General features: G+C 34.2%; 1 protein-coding gene and 1 non-coding gene across 2 annotated transcripts in view; one reads left to right on the top strand and one right to left on the bottom strand.

Annotated features, from left to right (window-relative positions):
- CFAP47 (cilia and flagella associated protein 47) overlaps positions 1 to 19295 on the top strand; it is a 506331-nt gene that overhangs the window by 85176 nt on the left and 401860 nt on the right. Inside the window, exon 21 of the mRNA XM_021681266.1 lies at positions 1751 to 1845. Within this exon, the coding sequence (XP_021536941.1) occupies positions 1751 to 1845 (95 nt within the window). The remainder of the gene's footprint in view (positions 1 to 1750; positions 1846 to 19295) is intronic.
- Positions 17663 to 17769, bottom strand: LOC123323490. Its single transcript, XR_006539431.1, has one exon. It is a non-coding gene; the product is annotated as a U6 spliceosomal RNA (small nuclear RNA).

Here is a 19295-nt window from a genome sequence, read left to right as displayed (position 1 = left end):
ACCCTTCTGTGACAAATTAAGCTTGTTTTCTCTCGTGATCATTTCAAGATTATTGGATAGAGGAGTTACGGGAGAGGACATGTTGAGAGCCATTTGGGGATGACTCCACTTTGTCTTTCCAGTCACCTTTTCCATTGCAGGCTCCAGCAGCTCGCTCTGCTGGCACTGGGCTTCCCTTCTCCTAGGCTGGTTCTGCCTCTTCTGTTCCTGGTGCCTGCGATCCCACCCCCTTTTATAAATTAGCTTAAACCTCATGAGTCCCTATGAATCATTAGCCCCATACCCACCCCTGTCCGGTTGGTTGAAATTTTTTTTTAATCTTTACTCCCTTAGGACATTGTGTAAGTCTCATTTTAGCACTAACCATTTCTGTCTTGTATCAGAGAGAGCTGTGGATCTGTTGGATTTCCTTACTACACTGTGAGCTCCATGAGGTCAAGGACTACGTGTATAATTTTTGTTTTCTAATAGAATTGTCCACTATAGTGCTGTGTACATTATAGATACTCAAGAAATAGTTATTGAAGCTGTCTTGGATTATTGCATTTCACAGACTATATGTTTACATACATTCCAAATATATTTATGAGTATTTATCTGTTTTTATTATATTTTCTATGTTCTAGATATATATCCATTCTAGGTGGGTATTCTTTGCTGTATAATAGGTGTATCTTTTTCCACACTACAAACAGGGCTGGTGTTAATATACACTTAGTGAGGTTTTTTGTCATTTAATGGTTTTTCATCAAGGTGAGTGAAGTTGATTAAGTTGGAAGAGGGTGCAATGAGTTATTCAAGTTCATTTCCACACAGGGGTGATTGAAATGATCATCATTCCTTGCATTAATCAGAAAGCTTGAAGGAGAAAATAGGATTTTTAGAATTGTTTAGGTAAGGACAGAGGTTCTACTGTAACAAATATTTGATCTTTCAGGAACTTCTTCTAGAAGTTTACTTAAGTGGTTATAATTTTTCATCCTGAAGTTTGCATTATTATTCAATAATTGTTTATCTCTACCTAATGCTTTTATATCTGGAGTGATTCTATTTTGTCAAAAAGTGACCTTGTATAAAATTGTTCATCTCCTCTGTGGCCTCTTGGAGACATCAGTGGAGATCTGGGTCTTCCCTGCTCTGTCTTTGCTGGAGAGGGAGTCTCCCACTTTCTTGAACCTAATATTCAGTCCCGTACTTGACTTTGACCTTCATTCCTTTCTACATTCTTCTTTTTTTTTTTTTTAAGATTTTATTTATTTATTTGAGAGAGAGAGAGTGAGAGAGAGCACATGAGAGGGGGGAGGGTCAGAGGGAGAAGCAGACTCCCTGCCGAGCAGGGAGCCTGATGCGGGACTCGATCCAGGGACTCCAGGATCATGACCTGAGCCGAAGGCAGTCGCTTAACCAACTGAGCCACCCAGGCGCCCCCTTCCTACATTCTTCTGAATATGACTGTCATAAGCTCCTTGAACTTTGGAGATTTAAAAAAAAAATGGGTTTACTGTTTGTTTTACTGACTGAATATATGTTTGCTACATGTTTAAATATCAGTTTTGCTGATTGGAACCTTGGTATTAAGAGTCATTCTTTAACGAGCAGCAACCTTATGCAGCCATGCACAGCAATTGCTTTTTGATTGTTATAGACAGGTTTATGAGGCTTCTCAGAGTTTCATTTACACATTTAACAGTGGTATTATAGATATGCATTTGGCTTTTAAAAAAAATGTTTTTTTTTAAATGTTTTATAGGGGAATTCACAGACCCTGCGTTTCCTGACATATATTCTTTGGAGTTAGAGGAAGGGACATCTCTGGAAGGTGGCATAGCATTTTCTCCCAAAGAAGTATGTTCACATGCTTTCTATTACTCATTTGACTGGAGAGTAGTGGAGTTAAGATAATCCTAACTCAGAAGCTATCAGAGATCACCTAAACTCTTTTTGTAATGGGTCTTTTTCTAACTTGTGAGCATGCCTGAGTATACCTTTTAATTCAGTAAAGTGATTGCTAGAGGTGTCTGGCTCATGCTTGTGGAGTGTCTTGAGAGGTACACAGAACACACACAAGGAACCTATGGTCTCAGTTCTGCTTTCTAGAAAATTCAAGATATGACATGTTATGGAAGAAAGTTGAGGCTAACTCAAAAATCACTTATATTTGAGCCAGCATGTGCTTTATACTTATATTTAAGTGGGATATGTTTAATGTTCCTGGAATCACTACCTGAAATTACCAAAGATGTGCTGTGAGGATTTAAGACGGGTTGCTATGATAGTGGTTCTTTTTATAGGGTCCCTTGATGTTTAGTAATTTAAGAACAACAAACAAACAAAATCAAAGAGAGTATCTTTCCTGGAATATGCCCAGGAGCAAGGGATACCACTTGGCAAACATTCGGGGGCCATTTTTCATATGTTTTTGCTTCTGAGATTTTGCAACAAAGTGCCAAGGAGAGAGCTTCTTGCTACCCATGATGAGGAATGTCATGTTGCTGCATCTTCCTAAACAAGAGTCAAATTTCTCTATGACAAATAGAGTATAACATTTTTACGTCAAAACACTTTTTACATTCCAACATAACTAGCATGATGCCTTGAACCCAATAGGTGTAGAATAGAATGAACTAAGTGAAAATAATTCATAACGCAATAAGAAAGCATTTTGAATGCAAGTACTGTCTTTAATTACCCATTTTTAGTCATGTCACTGAAGTACGCTTTCCTCAGATTGAAATCTTATTTTAGGAACAATGATAGCTGTTATTTAGCTTTCAGGAGGAAAAAGTAAAGGAAATTTGAGGACATGTTTAGATTTAAGAAAATGCTAAAGAGTAATTTTGCTATTTAAAGTACAATACATTAGTTGGGATATGTTTTATGGGTTCTGTGCACATGTGATTCATGTGGAATGATGTAGTCTACAGAGTTCACTCGTGTTTGTTCTAGCTGTAGGCAAGCGTAGTGCATGAGGTAGCAAAAGCTACTTTTCTGGCATTAGAGAAAATGAAAATTCTCATCTTATACACAACAGTAAGTATACTCAGATGTATACTATACTATATTCAATTTCTATAGGTTTCATCTACATTAATAAACAGTGATATTTAGATACCTTTAATTTTATTTTTTTTTTGGAAAAAATTTTCTAATTTTTATTTTTTAAATTGAAGTATAATTAGCATACAGTGTTATATTGGTTTCAGGTGTACAATATAATGATTCAACAATTCTTTACATTACTTGGTGTTTATCACTGTAAGTGTGCTCTGAATCCCCATCACCTGTTTCACCATCCCCCTGCCCCCCACCTCCCCTCTGGTGATCTTCTGTTCTGTAGATAGATACTTTTTAGCAAGGTTACCAGGAAGAGAGAGAATGTCTTTTCTTTTTTTTTGAAAATTATCTTGCAAGTATTTTTCTTTGGCTTAATTTAGGCTATCAGATAATAGCAGAGTACAAATATTATTTAGATTTTCTTTTTATCTTTTCAGCAAAGGACTTTCAAGTGCATGAAATATTGTCAGGGTATTTCTAATTTGTCTTTCTAATTCAGAAAAAAGCATAATCAACAAGTGTATTGAGGAGATTCAGAAGATGTTTCTCTTTTTAATTTTTACAGTATTCTAATATCTCCTCAACTCTCACATGCCCTGACCATTTGCAATATTTTAATCAAGTGTGTCAATGATATTCTCTTCCTGCTTATGAAAGTTTATTATCAAAGTTAAAATGAGAAGTTTAGAAGAGCAGAAAGAAAAAATAAGCAATAAATAAATCCTAATACTTGACAATGACCCCTGGTTATATATAGGGTTTGCTCTGTTTTTCTCTGTCTCCCTCTATCTCTATGCTTATATTTTTACATCTATAATTGTAATGAAATAATACTTTATGAATTATTTTTAACCCACATTTTTTACTCAGTGTATCAATTAAAATGTCATGGATAGCTTTTTGTGTTTTGAATTAAGTATTCTAAATACAATTTAATTTTTTAGGGATGATCTATCCTATTATTTAATGGCTATATCATGTTATAGTCCCTTAACTAATCCTTCTTACTATGCACTTAAGATTTTTCCATTTTGGGGGCTTTATAAATGATGCTGTAGAAAACATCCTTGTAGATAAATGTTTGCTTTCACATTATTTATTTTCATTATATCTTTCTAGAAGAAGAATAGTTGGGTCAAACTCTATGTACATATTTTAGGCTGTTGATATGTATTGCCAAATTGCTCTCCTAAAAAGGTTATACCAGGTATATTAAATGCCAGTAACAGTGGAAAGTGTTGCTCATTGTCTTTGTACAACTAGGTTGCATCATTTATATAGCATGCACATACAATATTCTGTCAATCTGATAGGTGAAAAATCATCTTAAATTGCGTATCTTGGATTCTTCTTGTGTAACAAACCACCCTACCACAGTAGTGATTTATTTGCTAGCAATTTGGCCTGGTTGGTACTGTTAAAATTCTTTTAACTCTCTGGTAGGATGAGTGGCCTCTATTCTTTTCTTTTTACAATATTATTGGCCAGTTTTCTGTTTTACTTTTCCTGATAAACTTTGGAATCATTTTCTCAAGTTTATAGCCATAAGTCCTATGGGAATTTTGATTCGTGTTGCATTAAACTAATAAAAAAATTTCAAGGAAGTGATTTCTCTATAAAATTGAGCTTCCTTTTCAGAAATAAGATTAGCCTTTTATCTTACTTATTATTTTTTAAAGATTTATTTATTTGAGAGAGAGAGAGAAAGAACGGGAGTGGGAGGAGGGGCAGAGGGAGAGAATCTTCAAGCAAACTCCCTGCTGAATGTGGAGCCTGTTTGGGGGCTCTATCCCAGGACCCATGAGATCATGACCTGAGCTGAAACCGAGAGTTGGATGCTCAATGGACTGAGCCACCCAGGCACCCCAAGCCTTTTATTTTATTATTTTATGCTACTCAGCAAAATTTTGAAATATTTTGAAGTAATTTTGCTATGTTCTTTTGTGCTGTGTAAATGTTTGCATTTTATGTATTTTATGCTCTTAAATTTTGAAAATAATGTTGGTGAGGTATATATAAAGCTGTCTATCTTGGGGTGGGTGGGTGGCTCAGTCAGGTAAGTGTCTGACTCTCGATCTCAGCTCAGGTCTTGATCTCAGGGGTCGTGAGTTCAAGCCCCACATTGGGCTCCACGCTGGGCATGGGGCCTACTTAAACAAAACAAAACAAACAACTGTCCATCTTACTTTAAGCTTCAGTTATTTTAAATTATCCATCAATTTATTTTAGATTTTTCAGGAATACTGTAATAGACTGCAAATATTGTTATTTGTCTCTTCCATATTAAATAATTATAATTTTTACCTATTTTTCTTATATTGTTTAGAATTTCCAGAACCAGGTCGCATTATTTTCTTGGCTTATCTTATCCCTAGTTTTCTGTGAAGCATCATAATGTTTTAAGCTCATGTTGGGAAATATCTTTCTAGTACTAATTTAATACAAATTTTAATCCAAAATAGATGTAGATTTTTTTAATTAGTCAAATATCTTTATGCCATCAGTCATATTATTATTCAAAGGAGGAAAACAGTTTGATACATAGTTCAACATTATATTTGTAGCATTAGTATGTTTTTGGCACCCATCAGACAAACGGTAAGTATCCATTCAATAAGTAAATTAAAATGCAGCGCATAAATCTGCACATTCATTTTTGAGAACTTATTCTATTTTTTTCTTTTGGATAGTTAGAATTGAAATTAATGAGGAAAGGGTATGTGCATTTTAATTATTGGCACATATAGCCACATTGCCACCATAAAACTTGTATCAATTTATATTTCCATTGATAATCATCCACAAATATTTATTGAGCACCTACTAGCTACCCTGCGTTCTTCTGGACCTTGAGGTTATAGTAGAAAGCTTACATCCTAGTGTGCTAACATGCTGTCTTTTTTTCACATCTTCTTTATATTGGGTATTATCATTTGCCAATGTAAAACACATGTCTGACAAAAGTCCAATGTATCTGTTTTTCTTTTTTTTATGGTCACTTTTGCTTTTTGGTGTCATATCTAAGAAGCTATTACCTAACCCAAATCATAAAGATTTCTGTTTGCTTCTAAGAGTTTTATAACATTACCTCTTAGGTTTAGGTCTATGATCCATTTTGTATTATTTTTGTGTATGCTATAAGATAAGAATCTAGTTTCATTCTTTTGCATGCAATGTCCATTTGTTCCAGGAGAATTATTGAAAATATTTTTTTACCCCATTAAACTGCCTTAGCACCCTTGTCTAAAATCAGTTAAACATAAATATAAGTGTTTATCTCTGGAGTTTCATTTCTGTTCCATTGATCTAGACGTCTTTCCTTATTCTAATAACACAGTGTCTTGATTAGTATAATAAATTTTGTAGTAATTTTTGAAATTGGAAAATGTGAGTCCACCAATTTTGTTCTTCTTCAATAATATTTTTGGCTAATTTGTGTCCCATGCACTTCCATATGAATGTTAGGATTACCTTGCCAATTACTGCAAAAAAAAAAAAAAAAAAATCCAGCTGGGATTTTGATAAGGATTGTGAAAAATCTGTAGATCAATTTGGGGAGTATTACCATCTTAACAATATTAATTCTTCTAATCCATGAACATGGGATGTTTTTACATTTATTTAGATTTTAATTTCTTCCAACAATGTTTTGTAGTTTTCAGTGTGCAGAATTCCCACTTTATTAATTTTATTTCTAATATTTTTAATGCTATTGTAAAGGAGATTGTTTTCTTAATTTCATTTGCAAATTGTTCATGTTAAGTGTATAGAAAAGCAATTGATTTTAAACATTGATCTAGTATTTTGTAACCTTGTTGAGCTTATTCATTAGTTCTAATAGTTTGTTAGTAGATTCCTTAGAATTTTCTGTAAGAATGTGCCTTTTGCAAATAGAGAAAATTTTACTTCTTCCTTTCCAATCTGGATGTCTTTTACTTTTTTTACTCCCTGATTTCCAGAACCTCCAGTACAATGTGGTTCAGAAGTGGTGAAAGCAAACATCTTAACTTGTTCCTGGTATTAGGAGGAAAGCATCCATCTTCCATCTTTAAATATGATGTTAGCAATTTTTTGTAGATTCCTTTTATCAGGTTGAGGAAGTTCTCTTCTATTCCTAGTTGAGTATTTTTATCATGAAAGAAATTTGGATTTTGTCAGAAATTTTTGGCTTCTATTTTGATGATCTTGATTTGTCCTCTGTTAATATGGTGCATTGTATTGATTGATTTCTATATGTTAAACCAACCTTACATTCCTGGGATAAATCCCACTTGATCATTACACTTGGAGTATAATCCTTTTTATATATTACTGCATTCAATTTCCCAATTATTTTCTTGATGGATTTTGCATCTGTTTTCATAAGGAATATTGATCTGTAGTTTCCTTTCTTCAACTGTCTTTGTTTGGTTTTAGTATCAGGGTAATATTGACTTCTTAGAATGAGTTGAGAAGTGTTCTCTCTTCTATTTTTGAAAGAATTTGTGAAGGATTCTATTGTAAATCTTCTTTAATTTAGTGATATATTTCACCATCGAAGTCATCTGGTCCTGGGCATTCCTTTGTCATATTTATTTTAAATTACTAATTCAATCTATTTGCTTGTTATAGATCTATTTAAATTTTTTATTTCGTTAAAAAATTATAACAATCCTTTAATTGATAATTATATAGTACTTAGAGTTTGTAAAGTACTTACATATCTCATATCACTTTATTTCCATATGAATCCAATAAGACAAGCATTGAGACTTTAGATTTTTTCCTCCTTTTTCCAGTCATAGAAGCCGATGCACAGCGAGGCTAAGTGATTTGTGAAGGCTACCTGCTAGAGCTTGAATAAAACAATGTTATGTCCTCAGCCTCCTGACACACTGGACCTTCATGATACCATGTTAGGCATCCAAACATGATGAAGAATAGTACATATTCTTTTAGTCTATGGACACAAAACTTTTGTATCTGTTCTTTAGGTTTATTAACTTTTTTCCTAGTCATTAGCACTCAAAATCTTCAATTTAATAAAGTTACACTCATCAAAATGTCAATTACCATTTTTATATGGTGTCTTTTGTAGAAAGGGAAAGAAATTTGCAGTCACAATTAATTTCTTCTGGGATTAAGTTTATTTGGGGGGTCAGGAATTTGTAGAATATCGGGAAATGTTATCTTGACTTAAATATATATCTGTACAAGACAACTAAAAAAATTTAGGCCATGTCATTGGAGGTGGCATGATTATATTATTTGACACAAAATATCTGTTATCCCAGTTGTTAAGCATGAGTAGCATTTCTGTGTCAGATCAAATCATGGGCAGACTTTAAAAATGTTTTTTGCATATATTCCTCTTTATAAAATTTATAACATCCAGATCAAAAGGAGTTTCTCTTGTTTCTCATCCTTTAGTTCTTTATTAGTATTGCCTGTTTGATTTCATTTGTAGATTTCATATGAGTTTCCTCTGACTTATGTTCCACTTTGGATGGAGCTCATTGGATGTTGGTTTCATTCCCTATTGTTCATTCTGGAATGACCTGATGTTCCTTTTGTATTTATGTTTTCTCTCTTGGGAACTTTTTATTTTGCTGTAATCAGTTCTCTGGCTTCCCTTCAGAAAACTAAGGCCAATGGGTGTCCCCTACTTTCCCTGCCCCCTTTTATCTATATCTTAATAGTTTTCTTTAATACTTATTTCAGGCAAGTTTCCCTATTTTTTTATTGAGATATAATTGACATATAACATGTATTAGTTTCAGGTATACAACATAATGATTTGATATGTGTATATATTGTGAAATGATTACCACAATAAGTTTAGTTAACATCTGTCACCTCATATAGTTAATTTTCTTTCCTTTGATGAGACCTTTTAAGATTTACTATCTTAGCAACTTTGAAGTATAACAATACAGTATTATTAACTGTAGTCACCATGCTGTAATTGTATCCCCAGGACTTGTAACTGGAAGTTTGTTTTTTTGGTGTCAAATTTTCTGTTTCTTCTCGGGAAATTTTATCTACCTAATTTGTTGTTATACAGTTATTCATGGTGTTCTCTTATTATTTTTATTTCTGTAGGTTAGGTAATAATGTTTCTTCTTTAATTTCTGACTTTATTTTATTTTATTTTTATTTATTTTTATTTTTTTTAGGGGAGGGGGTGGGGGGATGGGTTAGCCTGGTGATGGGTATTAAAGAGGGCACGTTCTGCATGGAGCACTGGGTGTTACATGCAAACAATGAATAATGGAACACTACATCAAAAACTAATGATGTAATGTATGGTGATTAACATAACAATAAAAAACAAACAAACAAAAAGACTTTATTTTAAAATTGAGTCATCTCTCTCTTCATCTTGATCAACCTATCTAATGGTTTTGTCAGTTTTGTTGATATTTTCAAGATTCAATTTTTGGTATAGTTGGTTTTCTATACGACTTTTGATTCTTTATTTCTATATTTCCACTTTATCCTTTACTGTTTACTCCCTTCTGCCTACTTTGAGTTTAGTTTGCTTTGCTTTTTTTCTTGTCTTTTTTTAAGGCAGAAGGTTAGGATATTGAGTTGAGATCTTATTTTTTTATATAGGTTTTAAAGCTATACATTTCCCTCTAAGCATTGTTTTACCTGTATTTCAAAAGTTTTGGTCTGTTGTGTTTTAATTTCTGTTCATCCAAGTGTTTTGCAATTTCTTACATAAGTTTTTCCTTTGATCCATTGGTTATTTAGGGTATGTTGTTTAACTTCCACATATTTGTGAATTTACCAAATTTCCTTCTGTTATTGACTTCTAATATAATCCCATTGTGATTGGAGACTATACTTTGTATTATTTAAATAAATTTAAATTTATTGAGGCTTGTTTTATTACAATCTATATAGATTATTTAACTATGTTGAGGTAAATCCACGACCACTAAGAGAGTTCAAAATGATTGCATCTGGATTTGTGTATGTGTACGTGTATGTGTGTGTGTGTGTGTGTGCAAGTATGCAATGATGGAGGGAATAGAATGCTAATTTTCAAAATAAGCTATGTGGCATTATTTTTGTTTTATTTTTTTCAAATCTGTACTCTTATAATATTGATAAAGACAATAACTCACAATAAAAAGAAAATCCTTTTGTGACAGGTTAATATTTTGAAGCATTATGTCTTTCTCCTACCCAATGCCTGCATTTTTTATGTACACAGAAGTATGCAAACGCGCGCGCACGCACACACACACACACACAGATATTCTTCAATAAGAAACTAAGGGAAAGAAGAGAAAGAAACTAATAAGTTTGTGTAGTAATTTAATCTATGCATTTTCAAGTGTGTTAAGATCAATTTTTATGTTTTCTTATTAAGTCTATGTTGTGATTTTATATTTTTATATAGTGGAAATGTATAACTGTGTTTTTAATGTCATCATTCATCCACAAAAGCATTTTAACCTGAGGGTCACTAAAAATTAGAAAAAGTATATAGTCCAGTTTATGTTTGTTATATGACTTTTTGGGAGGATTCATATGCAATTTGGTATTTTCATTTTTTGAGTTCAATTTACTTTTTAACATTATCAACAATTAAAAACTTGTTAATCTGTTTTTTAATGTTTAAATTGTGGTTCTCCTAGGATTCTAAAAATTTGCTATAAAATTAAATTACATGCATTTAGTTCTCTGGGGTGCCACACATTCCTTAAGATTTTGAATTGTTCTGCATTTACTGGGTATTTTAAAGGGAGATTTACTTAGAGTATCAGAAGGCAATTCAGTCCAACAATGAAATGAACATTAAAAAAACCCTGCATAGACCGTAAGGCAGATTGATTATCTAGTTTCTGGTCATTTCACATATCCTCCACTCTGTTTATAGCTAGCTGTAAGTTATCTTTCTGTGTGTGTGTGTAGATGTAAATAGTCAGTGGCTGCTCTCTTGGTTGACCTGTGTAACAGGCAAATGTAAAATCATAAAAGGCTGGATTTATTTCTAGTTGTAACCCTTCTCTTCCTATACTGCACCGGGTTTGGGTACAATTAAAAGTACTGGTGGGCAATTACAGTTGTGTTTGGCATCCTTGACTGGAACGGTTTGTTGACACTGTCATTCAAGCCCCTCCTTTCCTTGTGAGTCCACTCACATGTCTCTTTGGCCAGTGTATAGAGTTGTGCTTCTTTATATGGTAGCCACTAGCCATGTGTGGATATTTAAATTAAACTTTAAAGTTAAATAAAATAAAAAAAATATTTCCTTAGTCAAAATAGCCACATTTCAAGGTCTCAGGATCCCCACCTGGCTATTGGACAGTGCAGAATATTTCATCATCACAGAAGATGGTATTTGAAAGCACTGGTATAGATCTTCCCTGGTTCTTACCCTTACTTTTCCTGCCACCATGGCCCAGGTTCCACTCTGTGGCACAGGCTAGTCAATCTACAGTGGCTTGGTTGCTCTGAAGCTCTCATCTGTCCTGCTCTATATTTGCCCTAAAGCTCTTGAAAATGAAGGAGAATCGCTAAATTTTTTAACTTTTTTTTCTACCAACCTTTGTCCTTCAAGGATATACAGCCTTTGGGTAAAGTTTTGTAGTGATTATTCTGGATTTACAATCATTCTTACAGGAAGGCAGGATGATCCTTTAAGGATTAAGGGAGAGGGTATTTGAGTGACACTCGCCCCATAAACATTTTTGTCCACCAACGCTGGCTGGGGGACTGAAATCTTCATCAGAATATCATTTTTCAATTTGAGGTATTCCTCTGTTTGAATGACAACAACTAGGAAAGCACTTTATTCAATTCACAAGACTTTCCAAGATTTCCCCCTTCAGTAGATAGCTCAGTGGTTTCACAGTAATAGCCCTCATTTCCTTTTCTCTCTCTGTATCACTGAGTTTCTGTGTAAGAGATAAATCTTATATTCCTTAGTTCTGTTGTGAGGATAAGATGTGGGTGGAGAGATCATGGAACCCCTGAATTTTGCATTCTGAGTAATTACAGGATGCTACCTTGGGTATAAATTCATTTTATATAAATTGTCTGTGAAGATGTGAATTGTGGAAAGCAAGTCCAGTATCACTTCCCACATACACGCATTTGGCAATTAGAGAAGGCAGGGAATGACTCTCAGCTCTGTGAATTCAGCACATAGTATTTTAGAAAATACATGTGTTTTGAGAGGGAAAAAGTTCTCGCACTTAAAAGAGACAGTTAAGGGCTGAGAATCAGTACATCAAATTATCTTGACAATTACCAACATCATCATCATTTATGACATCAGATATTCTTGAGTGAAGCTGACAGTCGTGCTCTGTGTTAAACCTCTCCTACCGCTCCCATCTTCCGCTCCTATCATCACTGACTTTGGGACCCAGCACTAGACCCAGTGACAGTCAAGACTCAATACTCAGTGACTGTCAGGATTTTAATCCATCATGATCACATTTTACCTCAGTCATCCCTCCAAGTGGAGCCCTCTGTGAATAGATTCTCATCCCTACTAGCTCTGAGCTCCCTCACACTTGGCTTTCTTTCCCTTCCTATCTGCCCTCTAGGATCCCTATATTTACATAAGTTTTCAATGTTTTTTAGGGCTTCCTTTCCCTTCATAGTTTCTTCATATTATGAACATGGCTCTCTCTAGGGCACTGTTCCTTATATAGCCTTTCCTTTGGATCTAGATGTGGCTCTAGAGGTGATGCTTTCTGGAAGCCTCACTCCCTGGGTGGATTTTTCTAGATGGTCTTTTTCTGTTAAAAATGGCTGCTTCTTTGAACTTCATATTATATGAGTTTACCATTTCCCCTCATGCAGAGTAATAATCTCTGGACATTGCTATCAGCCAGTCTCATCGTATATTCTGTACTCTACTCCTCTAATTTTCTGAGTGATTTCAGTATTCATGTGGAGGTCCATCCAGAATCCTGGCCTCCCATTTCCTTCTCTTCACATTTCCATTGATCTCCTCCATTCCCCTCCACTTCTTCCATTGGGAATCCATCTCCATCCATCCCAAACATATAAGGATGACAGTTTGGGAAACATTCTTTTTGACACTGTTTCACTTTAAAATATGTATTTGTATTATATGAACAAAACCTAAAACTTAAAGAATAAGATAGTAATCTAAATATAAATACTGTTAAAATACATATGATAGAAAATACTGATTTATGTTAATACTCAAAATAAGAACAAAAAGATAAACCAGAAGAGGAAAAAAAGAAATGGGGCAAAATATAATTAGTTGCTGATGATTAATAATAACAAATTGTAGGGGAAATAAGGTCAAGCAAAATTGTTTTGTTTTAAGGACTGATATATGAAAGCAGGTAGTATTTATACATGAAATATATCTTTATTCAATTCACTCCTTGACATCTGTGTATTGGTGTCGTTGCAGAAATAGAATATCATGGGAATGAGTTGCTTGCTCTGATTTGTCAAAATAAAGAAACATTCATGAAAATAAAACATGCTATAGTATTTTTTGCTTCTATATTTCTGTTATGAGAATAGTCTATTTATGAAAGGTTCTATGACAAGAGAGAGAATTGTCAGTGGTGTGGCCAGAGTCTCAGTCTGTTCAGGTTCCATAACAAAATACCACAGACCGAGTAGTTTGTAAATGATAAAAATTTATTTATCACAGTTCTGAAGTCTGGAAGTCCAGGATCATGGTACCAGCATGGTAGAGTGAGAGTCCTCTTCTGGGTTGCAGACTTCTTGATGTGTCCTCACATGGTGGAAGGGGTTAGGGATTTCTGTGGGGTCTCTTGTAAGGCACTAATCCCAATCATGAAGGTTTCACCCTCTTGGCCTAAGCACCTCCCAAAGGCCCTAACTCCTAATACTATCATCTTTGGGAGTTAGGTTTTCAACATGAATTTTGAGGGGACACTTTCAGACCACAGCAGCCAACTAATGTTAAATAAAAACAAAATGAGGGGCACCTGGGTGGCTCAGTCAGTTAAATGCCTGCCTTCGGCTCAGGTCATGATCCCAGGGTCCTGGGATTGAGCCCCACATCAGGCTCCCTGCTTGACAGGGAGCCTGCTTCTCCCTTTTCCTGCCCCCTGCTTGTTCTCTCTCTCTCTCTGTGTGTGTGTGTGTCAAATAAACAAACAAACGAAAAACCAGAATGAAAACCCAAGTGTTTTGCCTAGTAGAGTGATATGCATGGCTGGAACTCTATAACTTTTCTATTATTAATTATTCATTTTATTTAAAATTTTCAGGTTGTCAGCATGGGCTTGATGAGTATAGCAAAGCACTAGGTATATGTACCTCTGAAACCATCATTGCTTGTTGTCATGATCTTGGAAACTTAGATATGTCAGTGGTACTATTATTCTTCCCTTTCCTACATTTAAAACATTTGCCATTCTTGCCTATTATATTCCTCCTTTCCACCTCCAGAAACTTACCAAGAAATCATAGAGCAATAGTTGTTGCAGGATCACTATTTTAAAAATTATTAGAAACATGAATAATGTTAGGTTTTAATAAAAAATCAATATATAGTTAATAAGTGGGTCTTGAGAAAAAAATGAATTTTGATCATTTTCATATTTTATAATTTAATTTAAAATGCAGTAATAGTTTTTACATATGTAAATATTTTAGCATTGACATTACTTCAGTTGTATTTTCAGTTCTTTTATACATTAATTTTATTTTTTATAATTTTAAATTTTCTAATAAATTATGTAATTTATAAAATTTACAATTTGATTTCCAAAACTGATATTTGGGGCTGTAGCCACTTCTAATCCTACACACACACCCTTACCCAGGTTCTTTAGTTTTTAATTGATGAGCTCACAGGGAGGAAATTACCAGTCAGAATTCAAAGGGTTAGGCCATTTCAATTTTCAAGTGAGCTGTTCATCAGAGACATCCATCAAAAGGGGGAGAATATTAGGTAGGAAGAATAGTTAAACTGTTTAATCTCAATAAATGGAATAATCTCATATAAGACCTAATACAATACAATACAATACAATACAAAAATGATTGAGGGCAATCATTTTGCAAAAACAGACTCTCTTATTTTTTACTTCTCTAGAACCTTGAGATCATCATATGATAGGGATCTGGGGGAATTCCTAGAAACCTTTGATTGACTTCTCTATTTTTTAAGAAATAATTTATTGAGAGGAAATTTATATAACATAAAATGAACCATTTTTAAAGTAAACAATTCAGTGGCATTTAGTGCCTTTACTGTATGGTATAACCATTCCCTCTGTCCCATTTAAAAACATTTCAATCACTGCAAAGCAAAACCCTTTACTTATTAAAGCAGTTTCTCCTCACCTGTCTTTCCATGAGCCACTGACAGCCACCAATCTGCATTCAGTCTCTATGGAGCTCTCTCTTCTGGATTATTTCATATAAAAGGAATTATACAATATGCGACCATTTGTGTCTGAGTTCTTTCACTCAGCACAATGTTTTGAGTTTTTATTTATATTGTGTTAGGAAACATGTAACATAAAATTTGCATCTTAACTCTTTTAAGTGTTAAATTGTATTCACATTGTTGTGAAACAGATCTCCAGAACTTTTTCATCTTGCAGATCTGAAACTCTGTACCCATTTAAAAATACCCCCATTCCCCCTCTTCCCTGAAACCTAGGCCACAACCATTCTACTTTGTGTTTCTATAAATTTGACTACTTTAGATACCTCATATAAGTGGAATCATACAGTGTTTGTCTTTTGGTGACTGGATTATTTCTCTTAACGTAATGTCCTCAAAGATCATTCATATTATAGCATGTGACAGGATTTCCTTTATTTTTAAGCCTAAATAATATTTATACCAGATTTTGTTTATCCATTCATCTGTCTATGGACATTTGTTTTGTTTCTACCTCTCAGCTATTTTGAATAGTGCTATTATGGAGCTAGGTGTACAAATATCTCTGCAAGACCCTGCTTTCAGATCTTTTAAATACATACCTAAAAGTGGGATTGCTGAATTAAATGGTAGCTCCATTTTTAATTTCTTGAGGAACCTCCATACTGTTTTACATATTGCTAGCACTGTTTTACTATCCCACCAATACTGTACGAGGGTTCTAATTTCTCCACATTCACATCAACACTTATTATTTTCTGGATTTTTGATCACAGCCATGATAATGGGTGTGAGGTGATATCTTATTGTGATTTTGATTTGCGTTGCTCTGATGATTAGTGTTGTCAAGTATCTTTTCATATACTTGTTGGACATCTGTATATCATCTTTGGGGAAATACCCACTCAAGTCCTTTGCCCTTTTTAAAATTGAATTATGATTTTTTTTGTTGTTGTCAAGCTATAGTTCTTTATATATATTCTGGTTATTAATCCCTTATCAAATATATGGTTTGCAAACATTTCCTCCCATTTCATAAGTTGCCTTTTCACTCTGTTGATTGTTTACTTTGATGAGCAGATATTTTTGTGTTTGATATAGTCCTATTTGCCATTATCACACTGTTTCAATTACTGTAGCTTTATAATAAGTTTTGAAATTGAGAAATATGAGTTCTTCACATTTATTCTTTTTTTCAGATTGTTTTGGCTGTTTGGAGCCTTACTATTACTTGTGAATTTAATGTTTGGCCTATCCATTTTTGCAAAAATGGCCATTGGGATTCTGATAGGGATTGCCATGAATTGTGGATTGCTTAATGCAGTACTGACATCCGAACAATACTAATTCTTCCAATTGGTGAACATTGGATGTCTTTCCATTTATGTAGAACTTTAATTTCTTTCAACAGTGTATTGTAGTTTTCATTGTACAAGTTTGTCACAAGTTGGACACATTTATTTCTAGGAATTTTATTCTTTTGGATCTTATTTTATTTAAAAAAAATTATTTTAGAGCGAGTGAACAAGCACCCATGAGCAGTGGGAGGGGCAGAGGGAGGAGAGAAGCAGACTTCCCATTGAGTGTGGAGCCCAATGTGGGGCTTGATCTCATGACCTGAGACCATGACCTGAGCTGAAATCAAGAGTTGGATGCCTACCTTACTGAGCCACCCAGGTGCCCCTTGAATCTTATTTTAAATGAAACTGTTTACTTATTTTATTTTTCAGAGTTCATTGCTAGTGTGTAGAAACACTTGATTTTTGTTTGTTGACCTTGTACATTACAATTTTCCTGATTTCATTTATTAGCTCTAGCACTTTCTTTGTGGATTCTTTGTGATTTTCTCTATACAGTATCATTTCATCTGCAAATACATATAGTCTTAGTCCTTCTTTCCAATCCAAATGCCTTGTATCCCATCCTCTTTTTTTGTCCTGATTGCTCTGACTAGAACTTTTAGTACATTATTCAATGACATTGGCAAAAAGAGGACATCCTTATATTGTTCTTGATCTCAGGGGGAAGACTTTCAGTATTTCACCCTAAAATACGATGTTAACTGTGTTTTTCATAAGTGCTCCTTAGTGTGTTGAGGAAGTTCTTTTCTATTCTTAGTGTTCTGAGTGGTTTTATTATGAAAGGATGTATGATTTTTATCAGTTTTTTTTCTGTATCAAATTGGCATCACCATTTTTTCTTTAATTAATGTGGAGTATTTTATACACACACACACACACACACGTAGTTTTAAATATGGAACACTTCATAAATTTGTGTGTTATCCTTGCACAGGGGCCACTCTAATCCTCTCTGAACCATTCCAACTCCAGTGTATGTGCTGCTGAAGCAAGCACATTTATTGATTGATTTTTGTATGTTGAACCATCTTTGCATTCTTGGGGTAAACCCCACTTGGTCATGGTATATAATGCTTATAATATGCTGATAGATTTGGTTTGCTAGTATTTTCTTAAGGGATATTGATCTGTAATTTTTTTTCTTGTAATGTTTTCATCTGTCTTTGATATCACCATAATGTTGACCTTATAGAATAAGTTAGGAAGTTTTCTTCCCTTTTCTATTTTTGGAAGAATTTGGGAAGTATTTGTGTTAATTCTTTAAATATATGGTAGGATTCACCAGTGACACCATCTGGTCCTGAAATTTCTCTGTTGGGTGGTCTTATTGAGTCATTATCCACTTTTTTTTTTTAAAGATTTTATTTATTTATTTGAGAGAGAGAGAATGAGAGAGAACACATGAGAGGGGGGGAGGGTCAGAGGGAGAAGCAGACTCCCTGCCGAGCAGGGAGCCCGATGCGAGACTTGATCCAGGGACTCCAGGATCATGACCTGAGCCGAAGGCAGTCGCTTAACCAACTGAGCCACCCAGGCGCCCTAGTCATTATCCACTTCTATAGGTCTGTTCATAATTTCTATTTCTTCTTGGGTCATTATTGATAATTTATGTTTTTCTATGAATCTGTCAATTTCATCTAGATTATTTACTTTATTGGTATATAAATTCTTTTTTTAATAAGATTTTATTTATTTGTCAGAGAGAGGGAGAAAGAGAGAGGGTATCCACATTCATTTTTTATTTTAGTTATTCATGTCTTATTTTCTGTTCCCTTTTCTGTCTGGCTTAAAATTTTGTACTTTTAAAAAAATCTTCAAAGAACCAACTTTTAGTTTCATTGATTTTTATTATTTCTATCTCTTTGTTGATATTCTCATTTTTTTCATACATCATTTTCTTGTTTTTCTTTTTTCTTTCCCCCTTTTTCTATTGTTTAGCTCTATGAGCAATTTTTTAAAAAAGATTTTGTTTATTTGAGACAGAGAGAGTGAGCAAGCATGTGTGGGGGGAGGGGCAAAGGGAGAGGGAGAAGCAGACTCCCTGCTGAACACGGAGCCCAATGCAGGACTTAATCCCAGGACCCTGGGATCATGACCTGAGCCAAAGGCAGATGCTTAACCGACTGAGCCACCCAGGCCCCCTATCTATGAGCATATTTAAGACAGCGTATTTAAAGTCTTTGTCTAGTAAGTCTAATGCCTGGACTTCTTCTCTGATGGTTTCTGTCATTTAGCTTTTCTTTTGACTGGGTTATGCTTTCTTATTTCTTGGTATGCATTTTTGTTGTTGTTGTTGAAAAGTGGATATTTGCATGTTGTAATGTGGTAACTCTGGAAATCAAATTTTATCTGTTCTTGATAGTTGAAGGCCGCAATCATCCAAACTAATTTCCAAATGAGTTTTTGCAAAGAATATATTCCTTTTGTGTGTGTTCACTGAAGTCTCTGGTCCCTTAGCTTTGTTCAACTAATGTTTTGATAGAGATTTCCTTGTGGATTGACTCTGTGCCAGTGCACTTATT

This window comes from Neomonachus schauinslandi, chromosome X (assembly GCF_002201575.2).
Source record: "Neomonachus schauinslandi chromosome X, ASM220157v2, whole genome shotgun sequence".
NCBI classification, from domain to species: Eukaryota; Metazoa; Chordata; class Mammalia; order Carnivora; family Phocidae; genus Neomonachus; species Neomonachus schauinslandi.
Note: the sequence above shows the minus strand (reverse complement) of the source record. Positions and strands in the feature narration are given on the sequence as shown.